The 18779-nt window shown below is 38.3% G+C and overlaps 1 protein-coding gene across 2 annotated transcripts; it reads right to left on the bottom strand.

Moving 5' to 3' along the window:
* Nucleotides 1-21: 21 nt before the first annotated feature.
* TERF1 (telomeric repeat binding factor 1) lies at nt 22-18672 on the bottom strand. 2 transcript variants are annotated; one of them, XM_069004930.1, is made up of 11 exons: nt 18320-18655; nt 16358-16453; nt 14071-14201; nt 12878-12964; nt 10841-10990; nt 8657-8763; nt 7431-7496; nt 7304-7347; nt 6224-6288; nt 1856-2039; nt 22-1269 (listed from the first exon to the last, which is right to left on the bottom strand). In XM_069004930.1, the coding sequence occupies exons 1-10, from the start codon at nt 18624-18626 to the stop codon at nt 1881-1883; spliced, it is 1212 nt and encodes a 403-aa protein (XP_068861031.1). In that variant the 5' UTR covers nt 18627-18655; the 3' UTR covers nt 22-1269; nt 1856-1880. The 2 variants fall into 2 exon arrangements, with proteins under 2 accessions (XP_068861031.1, XP_068861033.1); XM_069004932.1 differs by lacking the exon at nt 22-1269 and having other exon boundaries at nt 1302-2039; nt 18320-18672.
* Between the last annotated feature and the right edge of the window lie 107 nt (nt 18673-18779).

The raw sequence follows: 18779 nt of genomic DNA, 5'->3' as shown, positions 1-18779 counted from the left end.
AATAGTGAGCTAACCAAACATTCTCAAGTCTGAGAATAGTTACTGTCAACATTTAGTAGCAAGGGTGAATAAAAATGAATTTTTTGAGAGCTAAAATTTATTTCAGTTTAGGTCCTTTGTTCCTCTCCAGTACCATCTAGACAATTACACTGTAACTGCATGAGTATCCTTCCTCTACACTGCAGTTTTCACATTCAGCCACCTTCATGAAGACATGTATCTAGTCAGCATTGTTAAGGAACTGATCTCCTCAGAACTTGATGCCACTAATACACAGTGTGACTTTCCTGGCAGCTGAACTTAAACAACACTTTGTGACTAAGGCCTTGGCTAAGAGTAAAAAAATTACTAGTTAAAATGCTCATCTACAATGATTAACATGGAAACCTGCAACATTTGAGCACTGGCAAGACTGCTACGCAGGTTGAGAAAATTTCCTGTTAAGACATACAGCATCTCCATGCACTATAAAGACTCCTGCTTGCTAGTGTTTGTAGCAGCAGCTGAAGAAACCAAGTGTCTCTTGGAAAGAATGAAGGTGGTGATCTGGTTGAGGTCCTGTCCACAGTGTGTTGTGAAACAAACCTTTGAAATGTATTTTACCATTTTATCTTAATGAAAGCAGGCCTCCAAAACAGAAAGCAGAGAGATTATCTTAATACCTCCTGAACACTTCAACCATCAAGAATATATGTTTTCTTGTCATGGGGAAAATTATCTTGGAGAGCTTTGTTTTATTATGACCAATTCAGACAGGTGCTTTTCCTTGTAAGGTTCTTGGAAAATAAAAGCCTTAGCCAAGAAAAAAGAAAACTGAATTCAAGGGATTTCATTTTTAAAAGAATGCTGTGTTATGTTAGTTCAAGTCACTAGATTCACACCAGCATGACACTGGAAAGCATGAGTTTTCTGAGATTGTGGAAATCTCTTCCAAATGATCTTAATCCAGAGAGATGGGACAGTGCCATTATCCATCTGTTCCACTCTCCCATGAGCAAGACAGTTGCAGTGGCCAGCAGATACCTTGATAGTGACCCCAATCAAAGTGTATCTTCGCTTGCTGCCATCGCAGACAGGGACAGTGGAGAGCACAGATGAGATGTGTCCCATGAGCTGTGCTATCAGTGACACTGCAGGCTCATCATTGAGTCCCACTTCAGCCGTGTGTTTTTGAGCTTTCCCTTTCCTGCTGGTCTGGAAGAAGTCATTTGTCACAAGGCAGGTGGCACAAGAAAATCAAGAATGCTAAGTGCTAATATAAGCCTGTTCCTTTCCATGTGAAAAAAAAAACCACAAACAAACAAACCAGTAACTTTGTTATTTGCAAATACAACATTATATGAATTTATACATTTTTAACAGCAGAAAAAAACCCCAACAAACTATCAGCTCATAAAATTAGCAATACTAATACATACATACTTTTTGGTACAACAGAGATGTACAGGTCTGACCAAAATTTCAAAGTGAAGCAAAACAAATTAAAATGGGTTATATGGCAGGAAGTAAAATTATGAAAAGGTCAATCTAAAAAAGAGATACAGCCCTTTAAAAATACAGAACACTTGACTTTGTATTAGCCTCTATCAAGCTAAAGATGTTGCCAGTCAGCTCTAATATTCCTATTTACATAACAGACCTTTCTTAAATCACTGCAAACATTGTCCCATTTCAGAATCTAGGTAGTTTATTATTGCGTGTAGCTAAAAGGCCAGACTTTACATTTAAGTCATCATTACCAGAGCAAGGAGCTTACATGACTGTGTTACATCTATTACTATTCTGTTTCATGTTTTAGGACAGCAACACTGCTGTCCACACTGAGACTAAAATAAGAGATAGAGTAGGTCCTTACATAGGGAAAAGTCAAGAAGTCCAAATCAGCCTTGTCCAATCCTGCTCAATGTTCTCCACCGGTCTTTCAACATGACACTTGTTCGGTTGTTGAAGTTACCATGGAGCAAAATTTTAGCCCAGTTACCCACTCCAAACTCCCTCACTCCTGATTTCAGCTCCAAGTCTTCTTGGCAAGTCCATCGCTAGGGCAAGAACAGAGAAAGGTATTACTGTAAGAGCTAACCTTATAGTAAATAGAAAAGCAAGTTTTCAAACAGTTCTCTAGTTATTACAGAGTACAATGTGAGAGGGATTTTTTTTGAGCACCATATCTTGAAATGAGAGATAAATGATAAATTTGTAACTGAACCTGTAGAGCTTTATGAGGGCTCCCAAAGGGCACCTGTGTAAATAAAGCCTTGGGTTAATTGGAATAACTGGATCAGAAGTAAAAAATGTTTATACAACATTACAAGAGCCATAAGAACTGTAAATGGCTGAATCTGAAGGCCTAAAATTTATAGGTTGGTGGAATAAAAGAAAGGTTGGTTTTCCAGAGTATGTATAAAACCTCCTCCTAATAAGTAACAGATCACTTCCAACTAACAAATGGATAAATGGTGTTGGCTATAAAGCAGATGGAACATTAGAGAATCATGTTATGGCTCACCTTTACAACTGAAATCCTCAAAATTGTGAAGAACTGGGCAGAAAGGGAAATGCAGGTGCAAAGGAATAGCCTCAAAGCCAACTAGTAGATCTGGTAAGTGCAAGGAAGTGTGAATAACAGGGGAACAAACATCACTTAACTCTGAAAATAACGTACCCAGTGGAAATGTAAATCTTATGGCTGCTGTCATTACACAAATGCATACCCTCCTGCTTGTGCACAAGGGAGGATGAGCAAGAATACCCAGCCAGTATGACTGTCAGTGGCACCAAAAGTCCATGTGTTAAATGCCACATCCATGGACATAGGAAGAAAAAAAAAGTTTATTAATGATATGGAATCCTTCTGGGATCTTTAAAAGATTCTGCTCTTGTAAACAACATCAGTTCAGTCTCTGGGAATGGGCTAAGTGACAATTTTGAGTACTATTCTGCATGGTTCCACCCTTCTGTTGAATTTAAACCTTTAGAAGTAGCAGCAGCACTCACACATGAAAGGGGGTTAGATAACATTCAGCCTCAAAACTGTATCAGATCAAAACTGTATCCTGGTTATTCTCCAAAAAGTGCAAGCTGAGGTGTGTAAAGACCAAACATCACATCTCAAAGCTGGATTCCAGGTTAATGCAAATATCAAGGCCTCTTCAGTAAACTCTGAACACTGACAAACCTCACTAAGTAGTGAAAAAATTTAATACTAGTTCAACTGTATTTCTAAACAGTTAGGAACCTAAAACTTCTCTAAAGTAGTCTACCCTTTATCAAAAATACTTCCTTTTTCCAATTCTTCCTGTTCCACAGATCTTTTGCAACATTAGCAGTGAATAGCTTTTTTTTTTACTATTATTAAAAGGCCAGAGATTCCATTGGAATCATGTAGTTCATCTCATTTCAGAGCATGCCAGAAAACTTTCCTAAATAAAATCTTTATTCAAGTAACACAGTTATGCTTGACCTACAGCACCAGATAATTCAAATACTTCCATCAACAGAGACAATCACAACCCTTGTTACTTGCAATGATTAACTATATTTGCTGTTAAAAGGGCTGTTTTTAGCTTGTTTTGATTCTGAATTGCTTATATTGAGCTTCTTTAAAAAATAATTTTTTTCCATTTACCATATAAATAAGGGGCCTGCTTTACAGGTAAATCAGGGACTGACTCATTTTCTTTTCACTGAGGAACTGCACAGAGCAGTAACTTGCCCCCTGCCCCACTCACTGACATCTCTCTGTCCTTTCTGGGACAGAATTTATGTAGACTCCAGCTTTGCATTGTTACAGGACTGGTTGAAAGCCTGGCCATAACGCAGCACTACGCTTGAGCTCACATCAGCACAGTGCCTGGTCCTCAGCAACGTGACATCTGGCCAGCTCAGAACACCAGCAGAGCACGCTTGAGTTTGCCAGGCAGAATGTGGAGACATTCCCTCACATATCTATAGATCTTGTTATTCCTTACAGTCAGTTCTGCTTTAGTAACCTGTCTTCCTTTATGCATTATGGGACTCTGCTCTAGAGTTTTCTCCTTCAACTTTAAATATATGGGGTTTTTTTTCCATACAAGTCTGACTAAATTCTTAACACCCAGATTTTCAGACACACTGTTTAAATAAATTGCCATCCAGATTTTAGACAACTCAAAGGATTTGCCATATACTTACTGTATATAAAATTGAGTACAAACAGTTCCCTAAATTCTGTGACACTTGCATCCCCTAATTTAGGAATGAGAAAATAAAGTACGTGTCTATTCAATAGCACTGCAGATTGTTCTATGCAGCTAACTGAAAACACTGCAATGAAAGGCTGAAAATGGGCACTGAACCATTGCAATGAAATGCCATGTACAAAACAAGAGCAAACAATGCCAACATTGAATGAGGGACTACATGGAAAAGGAAGTTCTAGAAGTCAACAGCTCTGACATTCATTGCATTCTTTCATGCATGTGGACAATTTTATAACCCAGATGATTAAGCAGAGGAGCAGATTTATTGTTTAAAAGGCCAATTATCATTGCTTTCTATAAAACCTTTATGAGGTTTCAGTGGCAGGGAGTAAGGCATAAATATTACAGATGGAGCAAAGACCTACAACTTCTTTAAGTGTTGAAAGAAACACAGTTCTGAATCTTAAGTTTCATTTAAGTTCTTTTAAAATTTTCAATACCACTGTCAGATGCAGTTCTCTGCAATTTTGGTCTTTATATTTCAATTAAGGTTCAACTATAACAACATAATTAAGCAAACAACTTCTATTTTTTTCTAACAAGATGTGTGTGTAAGCCCTAGATCTAGACACAGTGCTTGTAGGTGACCCCATAACAGACTAGCTCAGCATAAAAATATGTGAATACAAAGCTTTCATTAGCTCTGTGTCTTTGTGGTCCAAATAGTTTAATTCTTGATGTTGAAAACAAGCTTGATGGAAGTGTTCATGCTTACCAGCAACTGGCTAACAAGGTACCTATCCAAGTATATGCTGGAATAAAGTAATTATGTCTTTGAAGGCAAAATCCAAATCCAGTAAGTGCTGCTGGTTTGTTTTTTTTTTTTTTAAGGGAACTGGTTGTATCTGCAAGTTTAAAGAGGTTGTCAGTGATTTAACTACTCCTGAGATTTGTGGGAAAGTGAAAAACTGTTTATAGGGGCTTGAACTTCAAGAATAAATGAGGTCTCATTAGGACCTCAACCAGTTTGAGGACAGCATGTAACTGAAGATTTAACCAGTACTTCAACTTAAAGAAATAGGAGTAAGTACAATTCTCTAGGAAAAAGAAACCAAACAGAAGCAGATTTGGTCTTCCCTGTTATATGGAAAATGAAATATCAAAATGAACACCAGAAAAATGAAACAGTTCACATCAAAATGGATGTACAGTGCACTTTATACTTGCACTATTATCTAAACAGAAAGACTCCAAATTGTTTCCTAAGAAATATTATGAAGAGGAATCTAACAATGGCAATACATTTATTTAATGTTAATTTCTTCAGTTATGATAAAATGCTGAACACTTATGAAGGAAAATTGGCTATAAACAAAAATTAGCTTGAAAGACCCCAACATCAAATCAACTTCAAATTGCATTCTATTAAGGCATACATTTCTGTACTTCCCACCAATAGGGAATTCTAGCATTAGTTAACACAGCAGGGTTATTTTAAAGTAATTCAATGAAGTAGGCTTACCCATGAAGAGAACACAAAGGACCATTTGAAATGTAGCATTATAAGAAGACCCTACCATTTGGTTTATAAAAACTAGAGTAGCTTCTCAAGTATGTTTTTACAGCACATAAACAAAGTATTGAATTATAAAATTGCTAAATCTTTAACCTTCTAAGCTGGAAAACAAGTAGCCTCTGATATTTGCCCAAAATTCTCACAGGCAAAGGACATCCTGAATTCTTTAATCCAAACTGTGGAAAGAATTTTTTATTTCAAACTAAGCTTTGGTAACAGTGTATTTCAACAAATATAAAAGGCTTGGAAGCATTAGTATCAATACTTGAGACAGCAAAAATATGTTTTATTTCCTGTCTTTAAAAATAAAAGGACTGTAACCATTTCAGGAACTGTAGCACTTGAGTTATCTACAGAATCTTAAATCTAAGCACTAGATTTAAAAGTTAGATTAAATAAAGCTGAGAAAAAAATTCTGTGCAGTGCAGATTCATTTTACCTCAATGTAGAAGAGAGAGTAGGTACAAACCTGTCTTTTTCGGCTACCAGCCAAAGAAACTCCATTTTTTTCCACATTTTGCATGTTGTTAAGACCTAGAAGACAGTTAATATACATCCAGAACAACGAGGAGTCAACATCAAGGCAGGAGTTTTGCATTCTACCATTTACACATGACAAGAATGTGCACTATTTTGAGATGCTTTGACTGACTGGGAAAATTTCAGAGTCTGTTAACATATAAATATACTTTTATATATGAATACACATGAATCTTGCCATAGTTCAAGGGCTTCAAAAAATAGGCTATTCAAAAAAACCCACTGTATTTTCTATACAATAGAGCTCACAGAATAATTATATTTTAAACACTTAGGTAAAAATTGGTACATAATAATGAAACATTTCACTTTGGTAAAAACATTTTTACTATATGCACTACTCTCATTTTACATAGAGAGAATGGGAAGTAACAACCAGTCAGAGCTATGATTCTTTGTACACAAATCCTTCATTTCCAAGTACATGTATCAGGTTTTAACTGTGGCAGGCATTCAAGGCATCTTAAGAGTTTGTCCTTCCATGTACAACATGGCCACATGCAGGAACTAGATCATCTCTCTGTGGTAAGAGGGTGCTATTCATCTTAAGAGCTTACTTATAAGTATGATATTATCTGTCTTGTTAGGTTTTTAAGAAGTAATACTAGGAAAATTCACACACATTCTAACTTTGTGCACTTTACAATTTGTTTTTCCAATCAGCTAATTTCTTTAGTTCCTTCCCAATCAAGTTATCTAGCATAGAATTCAAAAGAAATGAATTTCAGTACTCCTCCGGCAGCTTTCTTTTGCACAGAATACCTAAGTCTCATAAACCAACCAAGCAAACCAGAAAATAGTGAATGGTTTTGCAAAATTAATTGCTAGAGAACCTTAAGCCACTTCTCAGCATCCTAAATATGGCAACCACCAAACCTGCATTTGTACAGGAACCACATGCAACTTGGAGTGGTTTTATCCACCACAACCAGTTTTGCATTAACCCAGTCACACTGGATAGCAGTTAGAAGTAAGTGTTTGACATGACTGTTTTGAAAGTAATACTCACTCTGAAGAACTCTGCTCTCTTTGGGTTTCTGTCCCAAATGTCTCCTGCAAAGAACACAGATCTGAAGTAAAAACACAAAGAACTTGATGAAAGGTCTATGACCAAGAGCAACAACAACATTTTTTACCTTAGTGTGGGGTTTTTTATGTCTCCGGATGACTGACTTGTGATACACTGTTCCTCTTTTATCAATCTTAAAAAAAAAAAAAAAGACAAAAAAAATATATTTCCTAGGCAGCAACTTGCCATTTATATGATTCAACAATATTTAAATGAAAAACTTCTCTGCAGAAGCAGTGGCATACCATCAATAACTGCATCAATGCATTCACCCCCTTAACTTCGCCTCCTTATACCTGGAGGAGAAATACAGAACCACAGAATCTGCTGAGTTGGAAGGGATGAACAAGGATCACTGAGTTCAGCTTTTAGCCTTGCACAGACATCCCCAGGAGTCACATCATGTGCCTGAGACCATTGTGCAAATGCTTCTTGAACTCTTGTGAGGTTTGGTGCTACACCCACTTCTCAGGTAGCCTGTTCCCAAGACATTACACATTTAAGATGCAAGGCATTTTGCACATCTATTTTTTCATTACAAATTATTTCCACAGGTTTTTTGAACAAGTCTTTCATCATGTCTCTCAGATGTAATTGTGTCAGTTGCCCTTCTAAAAAAACAAATTTAAAAAATCTTATGATTTGTCTTCCTCTATTCTGTCTGCATCAGCCAATTTGCTTAACTAAATGATGCCAAGTACAAAATGAAGAAATACAGACTCTATCCCAGCTAAGGACTGCAACTTATTCTCCCTGAAAAACAAGTGGTGATAAACCTAGAATATTAGCATTTTCCAAAATAGTAATGTAATTTTTCTGAACGTTTGCACTGTCAGGATCATGAAGCAACATAACTATTTTCCTTCTTACTAGTATCATTAAGGGGTCAGCTGTAAGGAAAATGTAACAGACTGATTCCATTTCCTTATTCTTTTTCTTCTTGAGATGATCTGTAGCCTGAAATTAGAACTAAAAGGAGTTCAATCAAGCATTTAAAAAGAGAAGTCTTCTTTTATGCTTTTATTATTATAGACTGACAGCTGTTTAAATTGCAAATTGTGCAACATCACAAATAATTAAACTTAATGACAAGCTATTTGATGTAAATGCCAAAAGTAACAACCACAGAAGAGCACAAATTAAAAAAAAAAAAATAGGGAATGTGCTTGTAGCTAATTTTCTATTGGACAGCAGTTTGGAATTTAACATCCCTCCTTCAACCTACTCTTTGTTCTACAAGTTTCATGTTACTATCTAAGCACATCCCTTAGCAGTATAATACTTAATACAAACCTTTGCTTTGTTTCCAAATCACTTTTGTCATTTTCATTGACTTCCAGAGGTCTGTTTTGCCATGCTGTTGCTTCCAACCCTTTAGACGCCACCTGTTTTGTGGCTTCCTGTGGGAGATGGAATTGATATCTTAAAATTAAAGCCAGACAGTACCTAGATAGGAGTTTGCACTAAGATTAATATATATACTTTTTATTAGGACTAACAGTGCTTATTTCACAGACCTTTCAGAGGTAATAACATTAAACTAAGTAGTTTCAAAACAACTTTAGCATGTTAAGTTGAAATCCATAAAGATCTTCATCAATTAATAACTTGGAGAAATTTTAGTCATAGCTGTAATTGATTTTTATATGGACACAAAGAAATACAATGAATACTTGCATAATGACTGAACTTACAAATGTGTGAAGTAAACTGCAGAGCTTAACTAAGGCTGCAAATACTATCAAAGTACTCCAAAGTCTGTTTTTTATAACTAGGTTAGAAACAAAAACTGACAGGTCTCAAGTTTATCTAGTTCTGTAGCCCATGGCAGGATAAAGCATACATGAAACACTTTGAAAAGCCCTGTCTAAGCAGACCTTAGGCTTGTAATATAACATTTTTGCATTGGCAAAAAACATTTCTAACATCCTGCTCAAACTTTTAGCCACAAACTAAGATTGTTTCTCCTCCGTTGCTAAGAGAAAGAAGTAGTAATTCATTACTCTTTATAGAGTACCTAAAAGGGGCCTGCCTACTACACTGAATAAAGATGGGACAAACTTCTTAGCAGGGCCTGTAGTGGTAGGACAAGGGTTAATGCTTTTAAACTAAAAGAGGGTAGATTTGGACTAGATTATAAGGAAGAATTTTGTTTTATTTATGATGAGTGCCAAAACATGGAACAGGCTGCCCAGCAAGGTGGTTGATGCCTGATCCCTGAAAACTTTCAAGGCCAGGTTGAATGGGGCTCTAAACAACCCGATCTAATTGAAGATGTCCCTCCTTATTGCAAGGGGATTGGACTAAACGATCTTTAAACGTTCCTTCCAATCCAAGCTATTCTATGATCATACTTCTACATCTGGCACTAGAAGAAAGAGAGATTAACAGTTAGAGCTAGAGTGTTCTTCTATAGAGAACGCAAGGTACACTGCTGGGAAATCACTGTGTGCTGTACAGAAGTGGGAATTCTTCACAAAGCTGTCTCTTCCATGGGCCAGAATAACTGTTCAAAGTAAGATTTGCAATGTGGGTGCAGACAGTAGGACAAATGTGCAGGAAGTGGGGGTGAGTGGGGCAGTGAGGGCCTTAGGCATGCTAGTATGGAGTTCTGAGCCTTCTCTGACACCTCCAAGCCTCCACCTGCTCTTAGACTCAAAGAAATAGCCTTGAAAAATACACTTGAAAACTGACAGTCAAGTGAAACCATTAAAAAGTATTCATTGTATTATACTTTGAATGTATTTAATAAGTTGTCTAGTCTCTCTGGTAAGAAAATGAAAAACACAGAGGAACTTCAGGATTGTTTATTTAAAATTTGCTTCTTATTACGTTTAGACGTCTGTGCTTTTGTAATTGAATAATTCAATATTCTTTTATATGAAGTAAACATAAGAGAAATTCTTTACAATCCTCCTGAAGATGAACTGAAGAAAGAATGTTGTTCATGCCAATTTTAAATCACTTTTGAACAAGACTGTTTGTAAGAAACATTTGTATTTACAGGAAAACTGCAATAATAGTTTTCTATCTCCTAACTCCTCTGACATTCCTAAAGCTTTCAGCCAAATTACAGGTCTTGATTTTTTATTTTTAGTATGAGAAGTCATGTAGGCTTAAATAAAATAAACATTAAATATAAAGCTACTTTTTTAAGGAGTCCCATATCAGAACTGCTTCTCTTAAACAGATCTTGTTTTAATTACACTATTTTCCTAACTATTTTTCTAATCAAAACAGTCATGGGAAAAACATTCAGAGAAGATATTTTAGAGGAGTCTGGTTCCTACTAACTTTCTCCAAGACATATTAATTAAAACAAAAAGTTTGAATATAAGACAATTCAAATGAAGGTAAAGTTTCTTTTCATCTAATACAATAACTGAATATTGCCTAAACAACTCCCTTGAAAGAATAAATCTATTTAATTGAAGCAGGTGACTTTTTTCAAAAGTTCTGAAAATACATTCAACATACCTGTATTAAGAAGTTAGTTTCATTTTCTTTCATGAAAAGTTCAATGTAAGACTTGATTTTACTTATCAAAAGACTGTAACTGAAGTTTTGGAGAAGAGGAACGTATGGATCCTTGGTTTTAATTATGGTTGCCAGCTTCACCCTTAAAGGCTAAGAAAAGCACAACTTTATTCAACATAAATCCTGCAGTAAACTTGTTATCTATGCTAAACAGGAAATACAGAAAGCTAAAATGATTATATAGTTTCCTGAATATTCCTATACAACTTCATGCTGCAGTTTGAAAGGCTTCTTAAGTCAACTAGACATAACACCAGGCATTTACCTTCTGTGCTCAGTAATGGTAAAGTGTAACTGACCAGAAATCCACATTTTCCTTTCCTTTATGACTAACACTGAAAGAAAGAAGGGTTGTCAGTGGAGGAAGAAAACCCATAAAGCCACCTGTTACTCGCTTCTCTCTTCTCATTTGCTGCCTCAAAAAGGCTGCCATTGAAAGGGGTGTACAGTGTTCAGGAAAAGGACTACTTAGTATAGCAGAATTAAGGATAAATCAATACTGATAATCAGAACTTCACATTTTGTCTACCAATCACTCTGCATTTTACAGAAGCAAATATAGCCAGGAGAATTATCTTCTGTGTATAGGCCGCATTTTTATTTATTGAGTGCTATTATCTACACTTTCCAAACATCCAAATCCTCTGAATGAAAGTATATTCAAAGCATAAGTTATACACAGGCTACTACTTACATAGAACATGTGTCCTAATATACCAGTTGAAGATATAGGCAGCATTTTTAACTTCTTTTCTTTTTGCCTGCAGTCCTTCTATTGCTCTTTTCTCCACCCCAGCAAATTCAGATGTGTGCACTATTATATTAAAGAGATATTCACCCAAACTTGCAACTTTCTGAACATTGCAGTCAACTTCAAAGCAGGGGGTGGCCTAAGTCACGTATGTTGTCTTTTCCAGGCAGGGGCATAAGAGCGTTCAGTCTGTACTACAGAAGCTAATGAGTTTTCCTTCCCTGGGATGCTTTGGTACATCGAACACTAATTATCAGAGGTGAAAAAAAGAGTCCACTGCAATAGAACTCAGCAAACTGGCTGTTAGGAGTTATGATGTCTCTACCAGCATGTTTACACTGTCTTTGCTCTGGCAGAACAGTAGTATCAAATTCCCAGAATTTGTAGTGCCATCTCCCTTCTCATATGAAGTGGAGAGGGGATGAAGAACAACTGCTGCTAGAAGCATTTTACTCCCACAAATCATCCTGTATTTCCATTAATCTCCTAGCCAGAAATTTCCTTTTCTATTTTAAAGTGCCCAGGTGTATGTCCTGGGTTGCAGTGTATTCTATTACCATCCTCATGAGCTGTGGAAATCAGGTGGGGCAGTGCTTCCTTGCCTCCTCCCCCCAGACTATCTTGCTGTTAATGGCCCATCATTGTCCTGCCCCATGACTCAGAGATAACTCCCTCCAGACTATCTTCTGTTAACGAGCCTAATCAACACTTGGCCTCATGACTCATTACCCCATTGTGAGATGCTCCACCCAGAGGGAGGAACCAAGCATCCCATCGTGGATATAATCTGAGACTCTGAACTCCAGAGATAACCCTTTCCACTGGACTTCCAGAGGACAGGAGCTACACAGCCACCACTGGACTTTCTGAGGAAGAGCAGACCCTTTTTCTACAGGATCACTGCTTCAGAGGACTGCAGCCACCATTCCACCAGACTGCTACCACCACCCTGAATAACAGGGACTCAGGTTGTACCTTGACTCTGTCAGTTTGAACCAGTGTTTTCTTTTAGGTTTTTTTCTTTTCTTTAATTTCCCCATTAAATTGTTATTTTGACTTGGTGCCTCCCGCTGGTTTGTTTTCAAACTAGTACAGTGTGAAAGTGACTGCACAGACAACAATGAGATTGAAACTATGCAGGTAGGATCTGCTAGCTTTGGAAGCCCACTCTCCTCTTTCTCCTCTGAAAATCAAGAGCTTTTAATGCAAATTAAGCAAGTTACTACCTTATCTGATTCAGAGTCTGTAAACAGCCTTTCAAGAACTTCAGCAGCTTCCTTGAAATATCTGTTTTCCATATGGACTGCTACAATCTACAAAAAATATAATTACAAAATATGGTGAAATACTTTCCACCTGAAAAAACAGGAGAAGTACAATTCTACAGTTTTCTAAGGCTACCAAAATTCAGATGATTATATATTTAAGGGCAACCAACACTTACCTACTTCTAACAGTTGGTTCTGAAATTAGTTCTGAAATTTATTTCAATTGATATTTTTTTTTCAGATTGGCAGCTTCTGAAACAATTGTACGAACAGGAACCACATGAGATAGAAAAAGGTTCCCTGCACAGATCTATTTGATCTGTACTAAAACTGAAAATTCAGTTCAGTCTGCTCATAGCCCAAGCTTTTTGTACAAGGGGCTCTGTTTTAGCAGGGTAGAATCATAGAATGTTTAAGGTTGGAAAAGACCTTTAAGGTGATTAAGTTCAACCATCAACCTAGCACCCACCACCATGTTCACCATTAAACCATGTCCTCAAGTGCTATATCCACGTGTTTTTTTAAACACTTCCAGGGATAGCATCTCCACCACTTCCCTGGGCAGTCTGTTCCAATGTTGTGCAACCCTTTGTGTGAAAAAAGCTTTTTCTAATACCAATCTAAACCTCCCCTGGCACAACTTGAGGCCATTTTCTCTTGTCCTGTTACTAGTCACCTGGGAGAACAGACCAACCCCCACCTGGCTACAACCTCCTTTCAGGCAGTTGTAGAGTGTGATAAGGCTCCCCCTAAGCTTCCCTTTCTCCAGACTAAACACTCCCAGGTTCCTCAGGTGCTCCTTGTAAGGCTTGTGCTCCAGACCCTTCACCAGTTCCATTGCCCTTCTCTGGACTTGTGCCAGCACCTCAAAGCCTTTCTTGTCCTGAGGGGACAGAACTGGACACAGGATTTGAGGTGTGGCCTCACCAGTGCTGAGTACAGAGGACAGTCACTGCTCTGCTCCTGCTGGCCACACCATTGCTGACACAGTCCAGGTGCCATTGGCCTTCTTGGCCACATTGGCACAGCTGGCTCATGTTCAGCTGCTGTTGACCACCACCCCCAGGTCCTTTCCTGCCAGGCAGCTTTCCATCTACTCACTCTCAATGAGTAGGTAGCATCCTGAAGGATTATGAGTAAGTCACACAGACCTGAATTTGAATCAAGCGATGAATATCTTCATGAAGCTTTTCCAGTTTAATTTCTTCCTTCTCAAGTAAAGTCCAGAAGGACAGAGCAGATTCCAAAGGTGAAATTCTTTGATCACTTTCAAAATGTAATCCTTAGAGGGGTAAAAACCAAAGTACTTATAAAAATTAAAGGATAAATTTAAATAGATTACATTATTTATATGTAATAAAGTAATATATATTATACAATTTCAAATCCTTTTTCCTCAATTTTTAGGTGCTTTAAGAAACCTGAAGCAACTGTCTTCTTTTCAGAGAGACTGGTTCTTTCTACCCTTGCTAATGACATTACTGTTGCATTTTCAGGGGATATGTCAGCTAATTATTGTTTGCTCAAAATGCCACTTGCAATAGCGCTAAGTTCAGCATTAGGTATTTGGGCTGGCATTAATAATACAGTAAACTTAGCATCAGATATCACAACATTTGATATTGATGCTATTAATCTTGTAATATAATCACCATGCTAAATACTTTTTTTTTCCTGGGTCTATTGCTATTTCCATGTCTTAACTTTTTGTTGTATTTGAAGTGCTTAAACCGAGAGGGAAACTCAAACAGGTCTACACAGGAGTGTCACTGAAAAAGCAGAAGCAACCTTCCCTGTCAGAGTACTGCTGTGCCAACACCAAGGTTTGTGCAAACTCACAGCAAAGGATCAGTGACAGGCTCTGGCAGAAATCTAGCCCAGCCAAATAATCATCCCCTCAACACTCTCAAGCAGTTTCCTAGTCTGGTCATTGCACACCTGCACAAGTGAGTGTGCCAATCTAACAGATGCAGGAGGAGCTGGCAGGTGCACAAGTGCTTTTTTCTCATGGCACTGCCAGCTTAGTTCAAGATGTTTGCTGAACTACAGCCTCACTTGTGCCTTCATTTTATGGTATCAGCAGAATGTCTCTCAATAACTTATTCCTTTCACTAAATATTTTTCATACAGAAGGTAAACAATTTATACAATACTGAAAAGAGAAAAAATATTTTATACCCACTACAATACATCAAACAGTGAAATTTCAAACAGTATTATGTGCATATATACATATAACTAAAAAAACCCCACGTTTCTGTAATTATTGGCTCAATCAAGTAACCTGACACTTCATATTCTTTATTTTAATAGTGTAAAACCAAAGTATTTAGCTCTTAGATAACTGACATCTGAAACAGCCTCCTTTGTGTGATCAGCACAGATCAAATATTTTAATAACTAGAAAAAAATAGGAGAGCTGCTATATATATATATATATTAGCTTTCCATGTACATTGTGCAGCTACACCTGATGTAATACCTACTACATGTATACAATCTTCCTCACCACACAGGTCATTCTCTACACTGATAAGATAAAAATACACAATGAAGTCATATTCTTGAGTGTTATATACAATAATATAATTTAGAGCATTATCACAAAAATTTCATAATTTGTATATGTTGAACTATTTTAAAAATTAGAATTTGATTCTCCAGCTAAACTAAATCAAGGTGACATAACACCTGACAAGCAACATAGGAAATTTAATTGTATAAAACAAGACTTTGTGGCATTGCTAGGCTAGAATACACCTTTTTCTTTCATGCTTATGCTTTCAAGACTGCTTCTGAAGTCTTTAAATTCCAATTAGTTTTATCAGTGAAAAATGAAAAAGTTACAGTTTTCCAGAAACTCAAACAAAATCATCTTGGCTAAACCAACAAGTTGCAAATGCAGCCAAACAGAAGATATGATAGTGAGTAAGAGCCCCAAGGACTTGCTGCCAGCTGAAAGTCTTAGTCTTCTGTAGAAAACATGGGCAGTCATCCTTTTCATCAATATTCTTGCTGTCTGTCCTACTTTAACCTCTAGAGTTAAATGTGCAGAAAGGAATACATATCCTGAGCTTTACACTTGCAAGTATTGCTCACTAAGAGCGAGACAGTCCTTTCCAGGACTTTTGTTGATACTACCCTGACAAAAAAAGACTGCTAATTTAAGAAGTATATGGTCATTCAAACCCCATGCATCTAAATCAGTCAGCACAGAATAACACCAGTCCTGCAGACAGCTCAGTCACATATGGAATAAAGAGTGTCCAAAAAGTGGAATTTATTCAATTTACTTATATATAGTTATATCTATATATAAAAAGATATATAGATATCACACAGCACAGTAAAGGCTATGTGAAAGCATATCTAATACACCTCTGTACAAGTTCATGCAAATATTTTTAAGCAAGTGAAAAAAATAATCTGAGTATTTACCAAGGCTTTTTCCTTGTGCAATTCTTATCAAAAGCTGACAGAGATATACTGTTTTTTTCTGATGTGGAGGTATTTGGGAGAGGCCATTAATAAGAGCTGGAAAAGAAGAGAAAAGTTAAATCAGACTTGCTCCAGCACTGCCACAGTGTGGCTAGACATATACTAGACACCGTGTTATCAGATTTCACTAAATTTCTAATTCCTTAGGAAACCAATGAAGCACACTTAACTAGTATTCTTCCATGCTAAAACAACTTAATATTTAAGAAAGAAAATATTTAAGAAGAAAATATCCTTTTCTGAAGAAGCAGCAGAATTAATCACAGGCTTCTATTAATCCAATTCAAAGACCACAGTATCAAATTTAGGTTTTGTTTTGGTAAGTAAGTTACTACCAAAGACAGCTGTCTGCTCCAAAGAATACTTCCATGGAATGGCCACAAACCATGAGCCACAGGCAGACTGGTAACACGTTTTGCTAGAGCAACTCACAGAAGTAAAGAAGTAAAAGCTACACGGAAAGCTTACTCAGAAATGTAAATTTACAAGGGAAATCCTCCTTGCAAGGTTGGAAGGTCACAAGGATTATTACATATTTTAACATGGGAGCTACCATGAGTTTATTCCCATGATGTGGGTTACTGTGAATTTCTTATGCTAATGTGACAGATATAGTAATTCATCTTCACAGCATAATACAGAAACATTCAAAATGAAAAGTGAATCACAGAATAGTTGGGGTTCAAAGGAGCCTCTGGATATCATCTGGAACCACTGCCTTCCTAGCTTTCTGCACTTGCTTCAGTTTGAATTGACCTTCTTGTTGGCAGCCAATCATTATTTCTGTAGGGTCTCCCTTTGACACGTGCAAGAGTAATAGTTCTGTGTTTCTATAAAAAAACACACCCACTTTTCTAATGCAATCTTATGACTGTGCTTAGCTTTTCCCAAAGACTTTTACAATACTGAGTTTATAATCTTAGCATGCCAAACTCTTTCCTCTGTTGCTGAACAGAGTAGGAACAAATTAAGAATTTGCTATTACTTCTTTTTTCCATATGACCTTGCACTCTGTACAATTTAATTAATTGTTTCTACTAATCCAGGCCTCAGTCTTCCCAGTTCTTCTCAGGAGATAACTCCAATCTGCTTCTGCATTGGCAGTGTCTCTGCTTCCCCCCTTCACGAAACTTCAGTACAATTCTCCTGCTGAGTTGGCAGTCACAAAGCCAAACATAAATATCAAGAAGCAACATAAATAATTCAATCTAGCAGACCCCCATTCAAACTACTTTATGAAGTTATCTTTAGATTTCTTACCTCTTACCATATCTCATATCAATTTATATAGTAATCATTCTGCATGCCATTGCATTCCATTCGTTGCAGAAATTTAAACGACTCATACTACTACATTCATTTGAGTCAAGAATATGCACACAGACACAAAACATCCCCCAACGCTCTAACCTGGTATCCTCAGGAAAACTGCTTCTTACAGAAGAAAGCATCGTAAGTTTATCAAATTTATCTGAGACTCAGATATTTACTTCTAGTTGCCAACTACTCTCACTCTAAAGTTTCTTTCTCATTTTAAATATGTTTTTCCATTCAAAATTCAGTCACCAGACTTAATTTCACCTCATCTCTGTCTTCCAGATTATAGTACCGTGAAGTATTTCTAGCACTGCTGTATTGCCCCCGTGTGCGAGTGCTGCCGATACCACTCAAGCCTTCAACAGGCTCCCTGATAGCCCGGGGGTCTCCGGAACCCCCGAACGAGCTGAGCATCCTCCCAAGACTGCTGACCACGGTGGTCGGCGGGCTACGAGTGCTTTAGCACTCCCACCCTTCGGCGTGCTGGAGGCAGCTGCCGCTCAGGCCCCGCCGGGCCCGCTGCCCCGGGAGCGGCTGTGCGGGAGCCCCGAGCGTCGCGGAACGCCCCGAACCGCCGCCCCTCACCCTGCGCAACGTCCCTCCACCGCCGGAACTCCGCCCCGCTCTGCTCCGCGAAGTGCCGGCACAGGCAGGAGCAGGCGAACTCCAGCATCCACTCCGCAGCCACGGCCTCCACCGCCGCCGGCGGGGCCGAACTGACGGCGCCGCTGGAGCTGCTGCCGCTGGAGCTGCTGCCGCTGGAGCTGCTGCTGCCGCCGCCGCCGCCGCTGCTGCTGCTGCTGCTGCTGCTGCTGCTGCTGCTGCTGCTGCTGCTGCTGCTGCCGCCGCCGCCGTCCATCGCTCCCGGCGCGACCCCGGCCGCTGCCGCCATCTTCAAACCGCGCGCCAACGGCTGCCAGACCCGACCTGCCCCGCGCTCGCAGCGCCGCAGCCAATCAGCGCACTGTCCCCGCCCAGCCCCGCCCTGCAGCCAATCAGCACAGGCGTCCTGCCCGACCCCGCCCTGCTCGCCGAGCCGCAACCA

Source organism: Aphelocoma coerulescens, chromosome 2, assembly GCF_041296385.1.
Source record: "Aphelocoma coerulescens isolate FSJ_1873_10779 chromosome 2, UR_Acoe_1.0, whole genome shotgun sequence".
Classification (NCBI taxonomy): domain Eukaryota; kingdom Metazoa; phylum Chordata; class Aves; order Passeriformes; family Corvidae; genus Aphelocoma; species Aphelocoma coerulescens.
This window is presented reverse-complemented; position numbering and strand designations above follow the sequence as displayed.

Coding starts and splice junctions, on each gene's coding strand:
- TERF1 (XM_069004932.1), bottom strand. CDS start 18,626: ATGGCGGCAGCGGCCGGGGTCGCGCCGGGAGCGATGGACGGCGGCGGC. Junction 14,202..16,357: donor TGCACAAGGAAAAAGCCTTG/GTAAATACTCAG, acceptor TACCCCTCTAAG/GATTACATTTTGAAAGTGAT. Junction 6,289..7,303: donor AGAGAGCAGAGTTCTTCAGA/GTGAGTATTACT, acceptor ACTGTCTTCTAG/GTCTTAACAACATGCAAAAT.